The sequence below is a fragment of the Typopeltis vanoorti genome, chromosome 8, assembly GCF_054136105.1.
Source record: "Typopeltis vanoorti isolate ZY-2024b chromosome 8, IOZ_Tvanoo_1.0, whole genome shotgun sequence".
In the NCBI taxonomy this organism is placed as follows: domain Eukaryota; kingdom Metazoa; phylum Arthropoda; class Arachnida; order Uropygi; family Thelyphonidae; genus Typopeltis; species Typopeltis vanoorti.
The window spans coordinates 91,632,092-91,648,022 of NC_143556.1; the positions used below are offsets into that span (position 1 = coordinate 91,632,092).

Below are 15,931 nucleotides of genomic sequence, written 5' to 3' on the forward strand. Positions count from 1 at the left end.
TTTCATAGCCGAATAAGAAACTCAAAGAGTTTCATGCCGAATATAGAAACTATATAAAGTTCGGCAAGTCCAAGCATAAGCAAATACCTGGATAGTGCAACACATAACCCATTTGGTAGTGCAACACTAAGGCAGCTCATAACAAGGGTGGAGCAAGCTCCAATCACTGTTCTTGGTATTTACTCATAATGTGAAACCCAGCTCCTAGGAGCTGTATTACTGTTCTACATTATGAGAGAAGGTCACTACCCAGACCGGTTTCAACCTTTATTGAGGTCTTATCAGTGAGCAGGTAGACCTAGTTAATACCAAGTTTGCAGCCAACAGAACTTACATACCCTACTATAAGAATTGCCAAGAAGGTGTCTTAATAAATTACCAATTATATGAAGAGCCAAAGGCTTCGATTTGGAACGTGAAATTATTTGAGTAAAGGGATATTACATCCCATATTGTTTTCATATAACAGTAATACAGCTCCTAGGAGCTGGGTTTCACATTATGAGTAAATACCAAGAATAGTGATCGGAGCTTGCTCCACCCTTGTTATGAGTTGCCTCAATTTTGCACTACCAAATGGGTTATGTGTTGCACTATCCAGGTATTTGCTTATGCTTGGACTTGCCAAACTTTATATAGTTTCTATATTTGGCATGAAACTCTTTGAGTTTCTTATTCGGCTATGAAACAATATGGGATGTAATATCCCTTTACTTAAATAATTTCATGTCACCGAATTGAAGCCTTTGGCTCTTCATATAATTAGTAATTTATTAGCACACCTTCTTGGCAATTCTTATAGTAGGGTATGTAAGTTCTGTTTGCTGCAAACTTGGTATTAACTAGGTCTGCCTGCTCACTGATGAGACCTCAATAAAGGTTGAAACCGGTCTGGGTAGTGACCTTCTCTCATAATGTAGAACAGCAATACAGCTCCTAGGAGCTGGGTTTCACATTATGAGTAAATACCAAGAACAGTAATCGGAGCTTGCTCCGCCCTCAGTGTTGCACTACCAAATGGGTTATGTGTTGCACTGTCTTGGTATTTGCTTACGCTTGGACTCGTCGAACTTTATATAGGTTCTATATTCGGCTATGAAACAATATGGGATGTAATATCCCTTTACTTAAATAATTTCACATTGCCGAGTTGAAGCCTTTAGCTCTTCATATAATTAGTAGCTTGCTTAAATGTTTTTGAATGCAAAATTTTCAATCAGATTTCATGATTGTCAGTGCAAACCAGAACTCTTGTAGATACAGTGAAATAGAATTTGTTTTTAAGATAGTCACCTCTTACTTTGGTTTGATGAATTGAAACTTCACAACTTTCATTATGTATAATTTCACTAGTTGAAATGGTCATATTTAAGACCAGTTTTGTCCCAATGAATTCTCTTTGACACTGTGTCTCATGTAATTCTGTTCTAAGTGTATGCATGCTAATATGAAATTTCATGAGATGTATAGAATCATATAGGTTCCTAGATCTAACAGTGGATCAAATTGCTGTTTTGGAAAGTGCAGAAAAGTTGCTAGGCTGATAATCGGATGGGAAGAAAAGATAGAAGCCTGATTGAGGCGGGGGGGGATCGGAAAGTTCTGATAAACACCTAGACAAAATATTAAAGCAACTGATATAACCACAAGAAAGAACATACTAGTAGCAGAGTTATAAAGGTAACACTTATGTTCTTATATCCTCATGTGATCTTTCTGATGGTTATATCATTTATGTTCTAGTTGTTTATCAGAACTTTCCAGATCTTCTCTCTCTCTCTCTCTCACACACACACCATTCATATATGGAATGAAAACCCCAATACTTGATATATAGTTAATTCACTATCAGTTAAGGGTTCAGCAGCACATTTTGAGCACTACTCTCTCTCTCTCTCTCCATGTTTCTGCTTAGTATGTGACAATTTTGTAATTTGAAACTCTTCATTACCAAGTGTTCATATCTTCGTTCAAAAATTGACTTGGCATGATTAAAAATCTAGTTTACTCTAGAAATGGAAAACAGTAATTCTCTTCAAAAATAAAGACCACTGTCCACTTCAGCCATCTAAACTACACTTTGCATTGTTCTTTCAGGCATAAGGGCAGTATGTGCATGGCATCTGAAATTCCATGTCAGAGAATGCTCAACTTTGAATCCTTTTATGATTTACTTTATCTAAAAATATCCTTACCACACTTTATATTCATTTAGTGTCTTCATTATTCTCCATTTCTGATAATTGCTTTGAATTTTTTGATTGTATACATGGGGGTACCCAAAAATAACAGGAATTATTTAAAAAAAATTTTTTTATTGAAGTTTATAACACCATATTCTAGTCTCCTTTAACATGTTCATTGCTAAACACGCGATATCAGTCCTCACCAAACGACCGATCATGCGTTATCGCGTGGACGTCGTTCACTAAATAAAAAAAATATAAAAAGTTGGCCGCCAAACGAAATTCCAATTTTCAGCTTGGCAATGAACGATATCGCGTGATCACACAATGCGAGCTCTCACCAAACGGCCGATCACGCGTTATCATGTGGACGTCGCTAACTAAATAAAAAAATTTTTTTTTAAATTGGCCACCACATGAAATTCCAATTTTCAGCTTGGCAATGAAAGTGTTAAAGTACTCTGCATGTGAGTCAATACACTTCTCCCAATGTTTTTTCCACTGCTGGTAACAGTTGTGAAACTGTTCAACTAGAATACTGTCTGATCTCCAGTGACTTTTCTCACACTTCGTAAATCAATAAATCACTGCCATTTCATGGTTTTCTTTATCTGTGGAGGAAAAAAAAAAAAAAAAAAGTCATGCGGAGAGAGATCAGGTGAGTAGGGAGGATGGGGAACAACCACCATGTTGTTTTTTGTCAAAAACTGTTGGACAGACAAGGCCATGTGGGCTGGGGCATTGCCATGGGGCAACAACCATTCTCTGCTAAAAATGTTGATTCGCTGTCTGTCCAGGAAGAATAAATTCTTTATGTATGATTCCATTCACATGAAAAAAAAATCAACATTGTCTTGACATTTGATTATACTTGACGTCCTTGGATTTCTGTGAATTGGAGAAAGTTCTGGTCAATAAGAACTTGCCCCTTCAAATTATGGCAAACATTCACATGATTTTTAAAAAAAAATCCTCTCAGCAAACAAGGTGCAAATTTAGTTTCATTTACAAATCTTCTGTTAATATTTGCTGGCATGAACTCTATGACAAATTGTCTCTTCAGAACCTTGCTCAGTGGTCTTTTGATGATCTTCACTCATTGCCTGGCAAACCTTTTTGATGTTTTCATCATTTCTGCTTGTCGAAGGCCGTGGATCATGGTTGGTCTTCAACTGACATGTCCCCATTTTTTAAATGGAAAAACCACTTGTAGACCTGCGTTTTATCTGAAATGCCTTCCTTAAAGGCTTGCTGAAGCATAACAATAGTTTCAGCTGCAGTTTTACCCAAAAGAAAACAAAATTTCATCACAAAATCACCAAACTTGCTTGCAAGAAAACAGCCAGAACAACAAACTAGTTCACACAGGATGACACCACTTGGCAGACTGGTGCAGGAGACTGCACATTCATGTCTAGCAGCATCATCCATAACTAGAAAATACACATGCACCAAGTTCATGTTTCTTTTATTTTTGGGTACCCTCTCATATCTGTAGTTTGATTTGTTGCACTCTAAACATCCAAACATGGCCAAGTAACATGGCTTCTTAGAGAGCTAGTTGCTGCTTTTTATAGGGTGGTCAAATTTATCAGAATTTGTAAAGTGCATGCATTATAACTGGTTTGTACGTTTAGCAGGAATGAAAAACTTGATGAAAATCACTAGCCCTGCTATCTTTGTATGATACTGGTTAACTCACCATCATTTAAAAAGCCCTTTTAAAGGTTCTTCATCATAGGTGAAGCTGAAGAGAATCATCAATACTGACTGAGCTGTGGAGACTCTTTGGAATGTCATTGTTCACATTGAAAATCCATTTTCTAACACCACCTATCAAGCTGGAAGAAGTGCTGAAGTATTTGATATTAGGCTTTTTTTCTTTTTTTTTTTTTGTTGCTGGTCATTACTGTCTAGAATGACACAGATAATCATCACTATCTTCCCAGAATCTTAGATATTTTCTTATCACTAGCCCATCAATTATACAGTACATCTTTTCTCCTCTTTATCATAAGCTTGTCAACAATTTTTTTAAACCAAATATCCTTCCTTTCCACTATCACTCCAAACAACTGCTCCAACGAAATACAGTTTAATTTCAATATTGAACTCATAAGGACTAGTTTGTTAATGTGTGTAATTTACTATAATTAATTTTCTTTAAAATAGTATTGTCTGTGTTAAGTATCTGTGTTTAGTATTGCAAGCTAAATATCAGTGAACATTATGTGCTGTTAACTTTGTTTTTTTTTCTCTCCCACTCTTAATAAAGAGTCTGAACCACCAAAAGTAGAAGTTGAAATAATTGGTCCTACAGAGATTAAAGAGGGTTCACCAAGTGATGACTCCAAAGCAACAGAAGAAGAGGAGGAAGTAAAGGAATCATGGGAAGATGATGATGTTAAAGATGCTTGGGATGAAACATCAGAAGATGAGCATGTAGAAGACAAAGTAAAGTTTCCCAAGAAAGAAATTAAAGTTGTGAAACTCTCACAAGAAGTTTTAGAGAAAGAAGCAAGTGAAGATGAAGAAGAGGAGGAAGAGGAGGAATCAGAGTCAGAATCTGAGGAGGAAAGTTCTGAAGGGTCTGAATCAGAAGAGGATAGCACTGATGAAAGTGATGAGAACAAAAGTAAACAGGAGGAAAAACTTAGAGAAAAAGTAATTCAGAGAATTCAGGTAATTTTATTTATTTTCCTCTTGTTAATTTCTTTCTTGGAATTGAATAATGTTACATATCCTTTTATTACATTATTTAGTACACCACCATCATCAAATTCCTGCAATGTACCCTCAAGAGGTATATAGGATATGACAGTACTACATGAAAAATCTACATCATTACCAACCTCCTATCTACAACTTTCCTCCAAATCAGTCTGTTACTTGAGAGACTACAACATTATCAGATCTTATATTTCTATCGTCTAAGGCACTTTCTACCATATCAATCCATCTATATCTTGGTCTTCCTTTGGGTCATTTTCCTGCCGACCTGGCTGAGAACACTTGTTTTGCTAATCTTTCCTCACCCATTCTTTTCAGTGACCATACCACCTGAGATTAGTTCTGCTAACACATTCCTGGATGCTGACAATGTCAAGTTCCTTCCTAATATCCTCGTTTTTAATATGATATTGCCATTGATGCCATCTGTTCATGCCCCTGATTTTTCTCAGGACTCTAATATCTGCGGTATCTAGTCTTTGGTCAAGTGTTTTACTTCTGACCCAACTCTCAGATCCATAAGTTAAAACTGGTTTGAACACTGTCTTGTATACAGCTAATTTAGTGTTCTGACTAATTTCTCTCTTATTCCATATGAATTTATTCAATTGACTTCCTACCATACCAGCTTCATTGATTCTGATGTCTATTTCCATATTTAATTTACCATCTTCACTAAAAATTGTACCTAAGTAGCTGAAATGTTTTACTTGTTCCACAGGTTCTCTATTCACAACGTAGTTGACATTTTCAATGATTCTCCCTATTTTCATTGTCTTTGTCTTTTTAATGCTGACCTTCATACCATATCTATTACAACAGTTATTCAATTTAGTCAGGTAATCTTGCAGACTTGTAGCAGATTTATTTAGAAGTATGACATCGTCTACATAAAGCTGATATTAACATCTCCACTTTTGATATCAGGTTTAATACCACTTTCCTTCATAATATGATCCATATAGATAATGAATAACAGAGGGTATAATGTACATTCTTGTCTCACACCAGATTTAACATTAAACCGTCTTACTGTACTTCAATTTTACCTGCTGACTTACAATTCAAATAAAGACTAAGTATTGCTTAGTCATAAACTCAAGATCTGATCCTGACAGCCTCTATTTGGCCTGAATCCAGCTTGTTCTTCACCAAGCTTTTCTTCCACAATTCTTCTCAACTGTTTCTCAAGTATATTAGCATAAATCTTACCAAGAACACTCAGTAGGGAAATACCTCTGTAATTCTCAGATTCATCTACTCCTGCTGCCTTTCCACATTTCAAGCCTCTGATGGCTTTTTTCTACTTCAAGTATGGATATGTTTTCCTGACTGTATGCCTGTTGAGTGTTTTTTTTTTTATCACTGTGCCATCACTGCTTGTTTCATTTAGCAATTTTTCGAAGTAATTACTTCATACTTCAAGGATATCTTTTTCTCCCATTTTCATGTCACCTTTATCATCTCTAACTCCTTTTACAGCACTCTTTCCTCCATTTCTGAGCTTCTTCAACAACCTCCAGAATATTTTGTCACCTTCTTGATATTTATTTTCTATGTTCCTGCCAAAGTCCTCCTATGACTTTTGTTTAGTTAGATTTACACAGTGTTTAGCTTTCTTACATTTGTCTCCGTATTCTCTAAGAGCACAAGCTAACTTATTTGCCAGAAACATTTGATATGCTTTCTTCTTTTCCTTCGATGCCTCTTTTACTTCCTGTGTCCACCATGGAGTTCTGATTTTTCTATCCTTGCAGACAACCTCACCACATGCCTCTCTGGCTGAATCAATCAGGGTTTTTTTCAAGGTTTGCAATGAATCTCCAAGGTTTGGTTACTGTTTTCAAACTCTTTCATTTTCTCTTCAATAATCTTTCTGTATTTTAGTCTACAGTTCACATCTGAGAGCTGCTCAACTTTTATTCGCTTTAAAACTTTCTTACATGTTATTCTTTTCAATATGAAATTCAATTTTAGCCTGCTCAAGACTAAATAGTGATCACTTCCAATTTCAAATCCTCTGTACACTCTGGTGTCCTGCACCAGGGAGATAACATTACTATCAACAATAACATAGTCAATGAGACTTTTCTTATTCCTTCCCTCTTCTCTCCATGTGAATTTGTGCACAATTTTATGTTGGGACATGGTGTTAGTAATAACCAGTCCATGTCTTGAGCTTTGCTCTTTTCTCCAAATTTTCCCAAAATATTTTTGTATGTCTCACATACATTTTTAATACAACAACAAAAAATATTTACATTTTTCATCTATATACAGTAACTTCTTGTTATAGCATACCTGTTTACTATAACAATTAGAAGTAATTTTTTTTTTCCAGATATCTTTATATATGCTACTTCTGGAAATAGAAGTTGGCACATCTGCAAGCTAGTGTTATCATTCTAATGTTAATTAGAATGTCAGCACATAACCATTCACTTTAACAAATTGCCCAGAAGTTCCAATAAGAGCTTTACATGTATAATACTGTAATAAAAGAAAATTGCTGAACTATCCAATATAATAACTATTCTTGTAGGCCCCGAGAAATGCAACTGAAATCTACTAGCCATAAAAAACTTATCTGCCGAAAGTATCAGTCTACTTTATCATCATCATCATCAAATTCCTGCCATGTACCCTCAAGGGGTGTACAGGATATGACAGTACTACATGAAAAAATTACATCATTACCAACCTCCTATCTACAATTTTCCTCCAAATCAGTCTGTTACTTGTCAAGACTCCAACATTATCAGATCTTATATTTCTATCGTCTAAGGCACTTTGTACCGTATCAATCCACCTATATCTTGGTCTTCCTCTGGGTCGTTTTCCTGCCAACCTGGCAGAGAACACTTGTTTTGCTAATCTTTCCTCTCCCATTCTATTTAAGTGACCATACCATCTGAGATTAGCTCTGCTAACGCATTCCTGGATGCTGACAACGTCAAGGTCTTTCCTAATATCCTCATTTTTAATATAATATTGCCATTGATGCCATCTGTTCACGCCTCTAATCTTTCTCAGGACTCTCATATCTGCGGTCTCTATTCTTTGGTCAAGTGTTTTACTTCTGACCCAGCTCTCAGATCCATAAGTTAAAATTGGTTTGAACACAGTCTTGTATACAGCTAATTTAGTGTTCTGACTAATTTCTTTCTTATTCCATATGAATTTATTCAATTGACTTCCCACGATACCAGCTTTGCTGATTCTGTTGTCTATTTCTATATTTAGTTTACCATTTTCAGTAAAAATTGTGCCTAAGTACCTGAAATGTTTTACTTGTTCCACAGGTTCTCCATTCACAACACAGTTGACATTTTCAATGATTCTGCCTATTTTCATTGTCTTTGTCTTTTTATTGCTGACCTTCATACCATATCTATTACAACAGCTATTCAATTTAGTCAGAGAATCTTGCAGACTTGTAGCGGATTTATTTAGAAATATAACATCATCTGCATAAAGCAAAGAGCTGACATTAACATCTCCAATTTTGATATCAGGTTTAATACCACATTCCTTCATAATGTGATCCATATAGATAATGAATAACAGAGGGGATAAGGTACATCCTTGTCTCACACCAGATTTAACATTAAACCATCTTCCTGTACTTCCTTCAATTCTAACTGCTGACTTACAACTCAAATAATGACTAAGTATTGCTTGATATAATGCCCCATTGACACCATATAACTGTAGAGTATTGAATAGCTTCTCTCTCTCTCTTGGCACCTTGTCATATGCCTTTTCCAAATCAACAAAACTTAAATACTGATCTTTGTTTTATTCCCATGATTTCTCCACTATTTGTCATAAAGTGAAGATCTGATGCTGACAGCCTCTATTTGACCTGAATCCAGCTTGTTCTTCACCAAGCTTTTCTTCCACAATTCTTCTCAACTGTTTCTCAAGTATACTTGCATATATCTTACCAGGAATACTCAGTAGGGATATACCTCTGTAATTCTGACATTCAGTTTTGTTTCCCTTTTTATGTATGAGTACTATGAGAGCTCTACTCCAATCTTCTGGAATTTGTCCTTCTGAACTATGGTGCAGCCACTGTAAGACTTTTATACCACCATACTTCAGCATTTCTGGTCGAATATCATCTACTCCTGCTGCCTTTCCACATTTCAAGCCTTTGGTGGCTTTTTCTACTTTAAGTATGGATATGTATTCCTGATTGCATGCCTGGTCAGTGTTTTTTTTATCACTGTGCTGTCATCACTGCTTGTTTCATTTAGCAGTTTTTCAAAGTAATTACTCCATACTTCCAGGATATCTTTTTCTCCCATTTTCATGTCCCCTTTATCATCTCTAACTCTTTTTACAGCACTCTTTCCTCCATTCCTAAGCTTCTTCAACAACCTCCAGAATATTTTGCCACCCTCTTGATATTTATTTTCTATATTCTTGCCAAAGTCCTCTCATCACTTTTGTACTGTTTAACTCTCTTGCATTTGTCTCTGTATTCTCTAAGAGCACAAGCTGACTTATTTGCCAGGAACTTTTGATATGCTTTCTTCTTTTCCTTCACTGTCTCTTTAACTTCCTGTGTCCACCATGGAGTTCTAATTTTTCTATCCTTGCAGACAACTTCACCACATGCCTCTCTAGCTGAATTAATCAGGGTTTTCTCCGAGGCTTGCTACTGAATTTCCAAGGTTTGGTTCCTCTTCTGAAACTCTTTCATTTTTCCTTCAATAATCTTTGTGTATTTTAGTCTACAGTTCACATCTGAAAGCTGCTCAACTTTTATTTGCTTTAAAACTTTCTTACATGTCAATCTTTTTAATATGAAATTCAATTTTATCCTGCTCAAGACTAAATAGTGATCACTTCCAATTTCAAATCCTCTGGTGTCCTGCATCAGGGAGAAAACATCACCTGGTGCAAGAAAACTCTGATTGATTCAGCTAGAGAGGCATGTGGTGAAGTTGTCTGCAAGGATAGAAAAATTAGAACTCCATGGCGGACACAGGAAGTTAAAGAGGCAGTGAAGGAAAAGAAGAAAGCATATCAAAAGTTCCTGGCAAATAAGTCAGCTTGTGCTCTTAGAGAATACAGAGACAAGTGTAAGAGATTTAAACAGTACAAAAGTCATGGGAGGACTTTGGCAAGAATATGGAAAATAAATATCAAGAAGGTGGCAAAATATTCTGGAGGTTGTTGAAGAAGCTTAGAAATGGAGGAAAGAGTGCTGTAAAAGGAGTTAGAGATGATAAAGGTGACATGAAAATGGGAGAAAAAGATATCCTGGAAGTGTGGAGTAATTACTTTGAAAGACTGCTAAATGAAACAAGCAGTGATGACAGCACAGTGATAAAAAAAAAAAAACACTGACCACCATGTTCCAACATTTTTATGTTGGACCATGGTGTTAGTAATAACCAGTTCATGTCCTGAGCAGAAATCCAACAGGTATTTGCCATTATTATTAGCTTTGCTGTTTTCTCCAAATTTTCCCAAAACGTTTTTGTATGACTGACAATCACTTCCTACTCTGCTATTTAGATCCCCAACAAGGACCAACATTTCCTTTTTCATTGTGTCAGTAGCTTTCTCTAGTGCTCAAAAAATGACTTCTACCTTAGTAGAACCTTCTGTGGGACCATAGACACAGATATGGCTTGTGAAAAAGTTCTCCGTAGATAAGCCTTAAACACTACAAGAACTCCCTGATCCATCATTTGAATCAATGAAGTAGTGTTTGGAGGGAGAAACATAACCTTGAACTTGCTGAAGATCACTGATATAAGATGGATGACCTCAAACATTATCTAGAATGAATAAAATTTTAAATTTTACATTTTCTTTCACACAACAACTTTCCATTTCAGTCTCATAAGAGTTGATTAAGGCATCTGCAAACAATTTTAGAGTCATCCACGGCTTCTTATATCTTTGCTAATGAACCTTAGTTTTTGTATATCTTATGTTTTTGAAAGCTCATGGATTCTCCCTTTGCCTTATCACAAATGGTTTCTTTATATTCAGCCACATTACCCCATAACAGAATCGTAATACGGTCTGTGAGAGCTTTGAAACCAGGCATAGATTTTAGCTTTTTTGTGGATGAATGTCCGCTCTGGCATTTTTTTCCCAAAACAAAAAGGTCTCATCCATATTAAATATTTGCTGTGGCAAATAATTTTCCTCCCTAATAATTTTATCCAATTTCTCCACAAACTCCTTGGCAGCCTTATCATCAGAACTTATAGATTCACCATGCATTTTCATGTTATTCAGTGCAAAACGCTGCTTGAATTTCATGAACCAACCAGAAGAAGCATTGAATTCGTAGTCATAATCAGGTCCTGCTTTCTCCTTCAACATGTTGAAGTGACTAGTGCCTTAATGGTTGTGGTCGTAGTGGTAAGAGATATGCGCTTTTGGTTCAGGTCCTCGATGCATGATGGAAGTAGCTTTTCCAATCACAGATAGGACCTTGTCACTGCTTCGTCACTATCGTTAAACTTGCAACTTCGTTTCAAGATCAGTTGCTCACCTCTTTTTTGTGATTCTTCATTAGGTTTCTGAATTGGTCGTGTTGGGGCCATGTTGCACAAAATTTCACGAAATATTTAATGATAAATACACAACCTGTTTTTTAAACACAAAATCAACAGAGGGACTGTTGAAGCCACGTACCGACTGCTGAGGGAGGTTGCTGCTGAATGCGCTGATGCCACTGCATTGTTGCAAATTAAAGCCTTTTTACTTTACGCTCACTTACGTCTTGTTAGAAAGTATAGTCGAAAATATTATTTATTCCATTATGGGATCATGGACGTAACTCGAACAGACATAAGTCGAAGAAATGACTGTATTTAGAGATGATAGGCATTGTGATAATGTTTGTGTGGACCTCCTGCAATGATTCATATTCAATGGAGGCTCCATTGAATTAACATTATATGTATCCTTTTGCCATCTCTTAAAACCGCATCAAAAATTAAAAATAAAATTTTTATTAAATCTGAATTTTAATAATTAAGAGATCTATCCTTTTAATTTACTTATTTTTAATCTGATTAGTTTCTTTTAATACTAACAGTTGTAAAAACAATTAAAGGTCACTTTCAAGTTCACAAATTAGCTGCAGCATTACCAAGAATCAAGAATTCGTGAAGCAAGTTTATTGATAATCTGATTTGGGTAATCCTCAGTAAAAAAAAAAAAAATCTGTTGTAAAAGATATTTCTATCTCAACAAAAATGCTAAGTTAAAATTCAATAGTTATATTTAAAGCTAGTTATCATTATATGTATTAAGTCTTTTATAAGAGTCATTTTCTTTAAAAAGAAAAGATTATTCTGATTTGCAGAAACGTAGAGAGGAAGCAGAAAGAACAAGAACATCAGATAAATTGCGGTCACCTGTAGTGTGTGTACTTGGACATGTGGATACAGGAAAAACAAAAATTTTGGATAAGGTAAGACGTGGATATAAGGTTAAAATATTATTACAGAATTGATTAGTATATTCAGAGTTGTAAAAACTGTTGTTAAGTCTATTCCGATCAATTACTAAAATCTGAATAGTAATTTCATGTTTTTTCTAATGGAAAAGAGTTAGAATTTGCAAAATTACAAAACTATCAACATAATTGGTGTAACTAAGATAAGGAAAACTAAAATAGTAAGATATTTCTAAATAATGACTGATACACATTACGTGAATCCCACCTACAAAAAATTTTTAATCTATAGTATATCAGTGTGGGAGGACTGAGTTATTGATAATTCAGGAACCTCAGCATGAACCTATTTCAAACCATCTGACGCCTGTAGTTAAAAATTGTGATTTCACTACTTAATGAAATTCACTTCTCAACTAAAGACAAAGCATCCTTGCCTACAGTAGAATCCCAAACTGCTTCCTGTTGGTTTCATAATGGATATGCCCAACAAAGATTTAAACATAGATAATGTGTGGGAAAAAAATAAAAAAAATAAAAACCTCATCATCATCATCAAATTCCTGACATGTACCCTCGATGGGTGTGTACAGGATATGATAGTACTACATGAAAAATTTACATCATTACTAACTTCCTATCTACAATTTTCCTCCAAATCATTCTGTTACTTGTCAAGACTCCAACATTATCAGATCTTATATTTCTATCGTCTAAGACCCCTTTGTACTCGTATCAATCCACCTATATCTTGGTCTTCCTCTGGGTCGTTTTCCTGCCAACTTAGCAGAGAACACTTGTTTTTGCTAAACTTTCCTCGCCCATTCTGTTTAAGTGACCATACCACCTGAGATTATAATAAATTTAGTTTAATCTTTATCCAAAGGTGAGCAAACAAAGTTTGCGCCTGAAAATATCTGACCCAGTTCTCAGATCCATAAGTTAAAACTAGTTTGAACATGGTCTTGTATACATATAATTTAGTGTTCTGACTAATTTCTTTCTTATTCCATATAAATTTATTCAGTTCACTTCCTATCATACAAGCTTTGTTGATTCTGTTGTCTATTTCCATATTTAATTTACCATTTTCACTAAAAATTGTGCCTAAGTAGCTGAAATGTTTTACTTATTCTGTAGGTTCTCCATTCAGTTTTCAATGTTTCTGCCTATTTTCAATGTCTTTGTCTTTTTAGTGCTGACCTCTGTACCATATCTATTATGACAGTTATTCAATTTAGTCAGTGAATGTTGCAAACTTGTAGCAGATTTATTTAGAAGTATAACATCGTCCGCATAAAGCAAAGAGATGACTTTAACATCTCCAATTCTGATATCATGTATAATACCACTTTCCTTCATAATGTGATCCATATAGATAATGAATAACGGAGGGGATAATGTACATCCTCCTGACACCAGATTTAACATTAAACCATCTTCCTGTATTTCCTTCAGTCCTAACTGCCGACTTACAACTCAAATACTGACTAAGTATTGCTTGATATAATGCCCAATTGACACCATATAACTGTAGCTTATTGAATAGCTTCTATCTTGGCACCTTGTCATATGCCTTTTCCAGAGTGACAAAACATAAATACAGATCTTTGTTATATCCCATGCTTTCTCAACTATTTGTCATAAAGTGAAGATCTGATCTGGACAGCCTCTATTTGGCCTGAATCGAACTTGTTCTTCATCAAACTTTTCTTCCACAATTCTTCTCAACCGTTTCTCAAGTATACTTGAGAAACGGTGGAGGAACACTCAGTAGGGAAACACCTCTGTAATTCTCACATTCAGCTTTATTTCCCTTTTTATATATGGGTACTATGAGAGATCTACTCCAATCATCGGGAATTTGTCCCTCTGTCCAGGCTTTCTGAGCTATACAATGCAGCCACTGTAAGACTTTTATACCACCATACTTCACCATTTCTGGTTATCATCTACTCCTGCTGTGTTTCCACATTTCAAGCCTTTGATAGCTTTTTCTACTTCTTGCATGGATATGTATTCCTGACTGTGTATGGCTGTTGAGTGTTTTTTTACCTCTCCGCTATCACTGCTTGTTTCATTTAGCAATTTTTCGAAGTAATTATTCCATACTTCAAGGATATCTTTTTCTCCTGTTTTCATGTCACCTTTATCATCTCTAACTCATTTAACAGCACTCTTTTCTCCATTTTGCAGCTTCTTCAACAACCTCTAGATATTTTGTCACCTTCTTGATATATATATTCTATGTTCTTGCCAAAGTCCTCCCATGACTTTTGTTTAGCTAGATTTACACAGTGTTTAGCTTTCTTACATTTGTCTCTGTATTTTCTAAGAGCACAGGCTGACTTATTCGCCAAGAACTTTTGACATGATTTCTTCTTTTCCTTCACTGCCTCTTTAACTTCCTGTGTCCACCATGGAGTTCTAATTTTTTTATCCTTGCTGACAACTTCGCCACATGCCTCTCTAGCTGAATAAATCAGGTCATTCTTCAAGGCTTGCCACTGAATCTCCAAGGTTTGATTCCTGTTGTGAAATTCTTTCATTTTTTCTTCAATAATCTTTGTGTATTTTAGTCTACAGTTCACATCTGAGAGCTGCTCAACTTTTATTCGCTGTAAAACTTTCTTACATGTTATTCTTTTCAATATTAAATTCAATTTTATCCTGCTCAAGACTAAATAGTGATCACTTCCAATTTCATATCCTCTGTACACTCTGGTGTCCTGCACCCGGGAGAAAACATCACTATCAACAATAATATAGTCAATGAGACTTTTCTTATTCCTTGCCTCTTCTCTCCATGTGAATTTGTGCCCATTTTTATGTTGGAACAAGTCCATGTCCTGAGCAGAAATCCAACAGGTATTTGCCATTATTATTAGCTTTGCTCTTTTCTCTAAATTTTCCCAAAATATATTTGTATGTCTGACAATCATTTCCTACTCTGCTATTTAGATCTCCAACAATGACTAACTTTTCCTCTTTCATTGTGTCAGATGCTTTCTCTGAAGCATCAAAGAATTTCTCCACTTCTATCTTAGTAGAAACTGACTTGTGTGGGACCATAGGCACAAATAAGTCTCATTGTCCAATTCCCCATTCTGATATTTGGCCACATTACTCTACTTGAGACTACCTGCCATTCAAGAAGATTAATGTCGTATTTAGTGTTGAATACTATGGCTACTCCTTCATTTCCTTGATTGTCATTGCCTGAATATAACATTTTGTATTTATTGCTCAGAAAGATCTCACCAGTTTTTGTCTTTTTTGTTTCAGTCACCCCTATTATGTCGATCTGGTACTTATCTAATTCCTTAGCTAGCTCCATTTCTTTGCAATTCAGGTTTCTTATGTTGATAGTACCAATCTGTAACTCTGGTGATGTTGAGTTGGGGTGTGTTTTCAGATTTGTTCCAGTAGTTGACACTTTTCGCTGTTCGCCCTGGTTACATGGCGAAAACAAAACGGGCGCCTTGTTTAACTGGGCGACGCCCCAGCCTGCATGAAATTTTGTCATGTCGTACCATCATTTTCTATATTGGTTTAAGCCAATAAGAATACAATTTGG

General features: G+C 35.6%; 1 protein-coding gene across 1 annotated transcript in view; it reads left to right on the forward strand.

Annotated features, from left to right (window-relative positions):
- Positions 1-15,931, forward strand: part of eIF5B (eukaryotic translation initiation factor 5B) — a 530,511-nt gene that overhangs the window by 208,457 nt on the left and 306,123 nt on the right. Inside the window, exons 10-11 of the mRNA XM_090397300.1 lie at positions 4,462-4,868; positions 12,262-12,369. Of these exons, the coding sequence (XP_090253426.1) occupies positions 4,462-4,868; positions 12,262-12,369 (515 nt within the window). The remainder of the gene's footprint in view (positions 1-4,461; positions 4,869-12,261; positions 12,370-15,931) is intronic.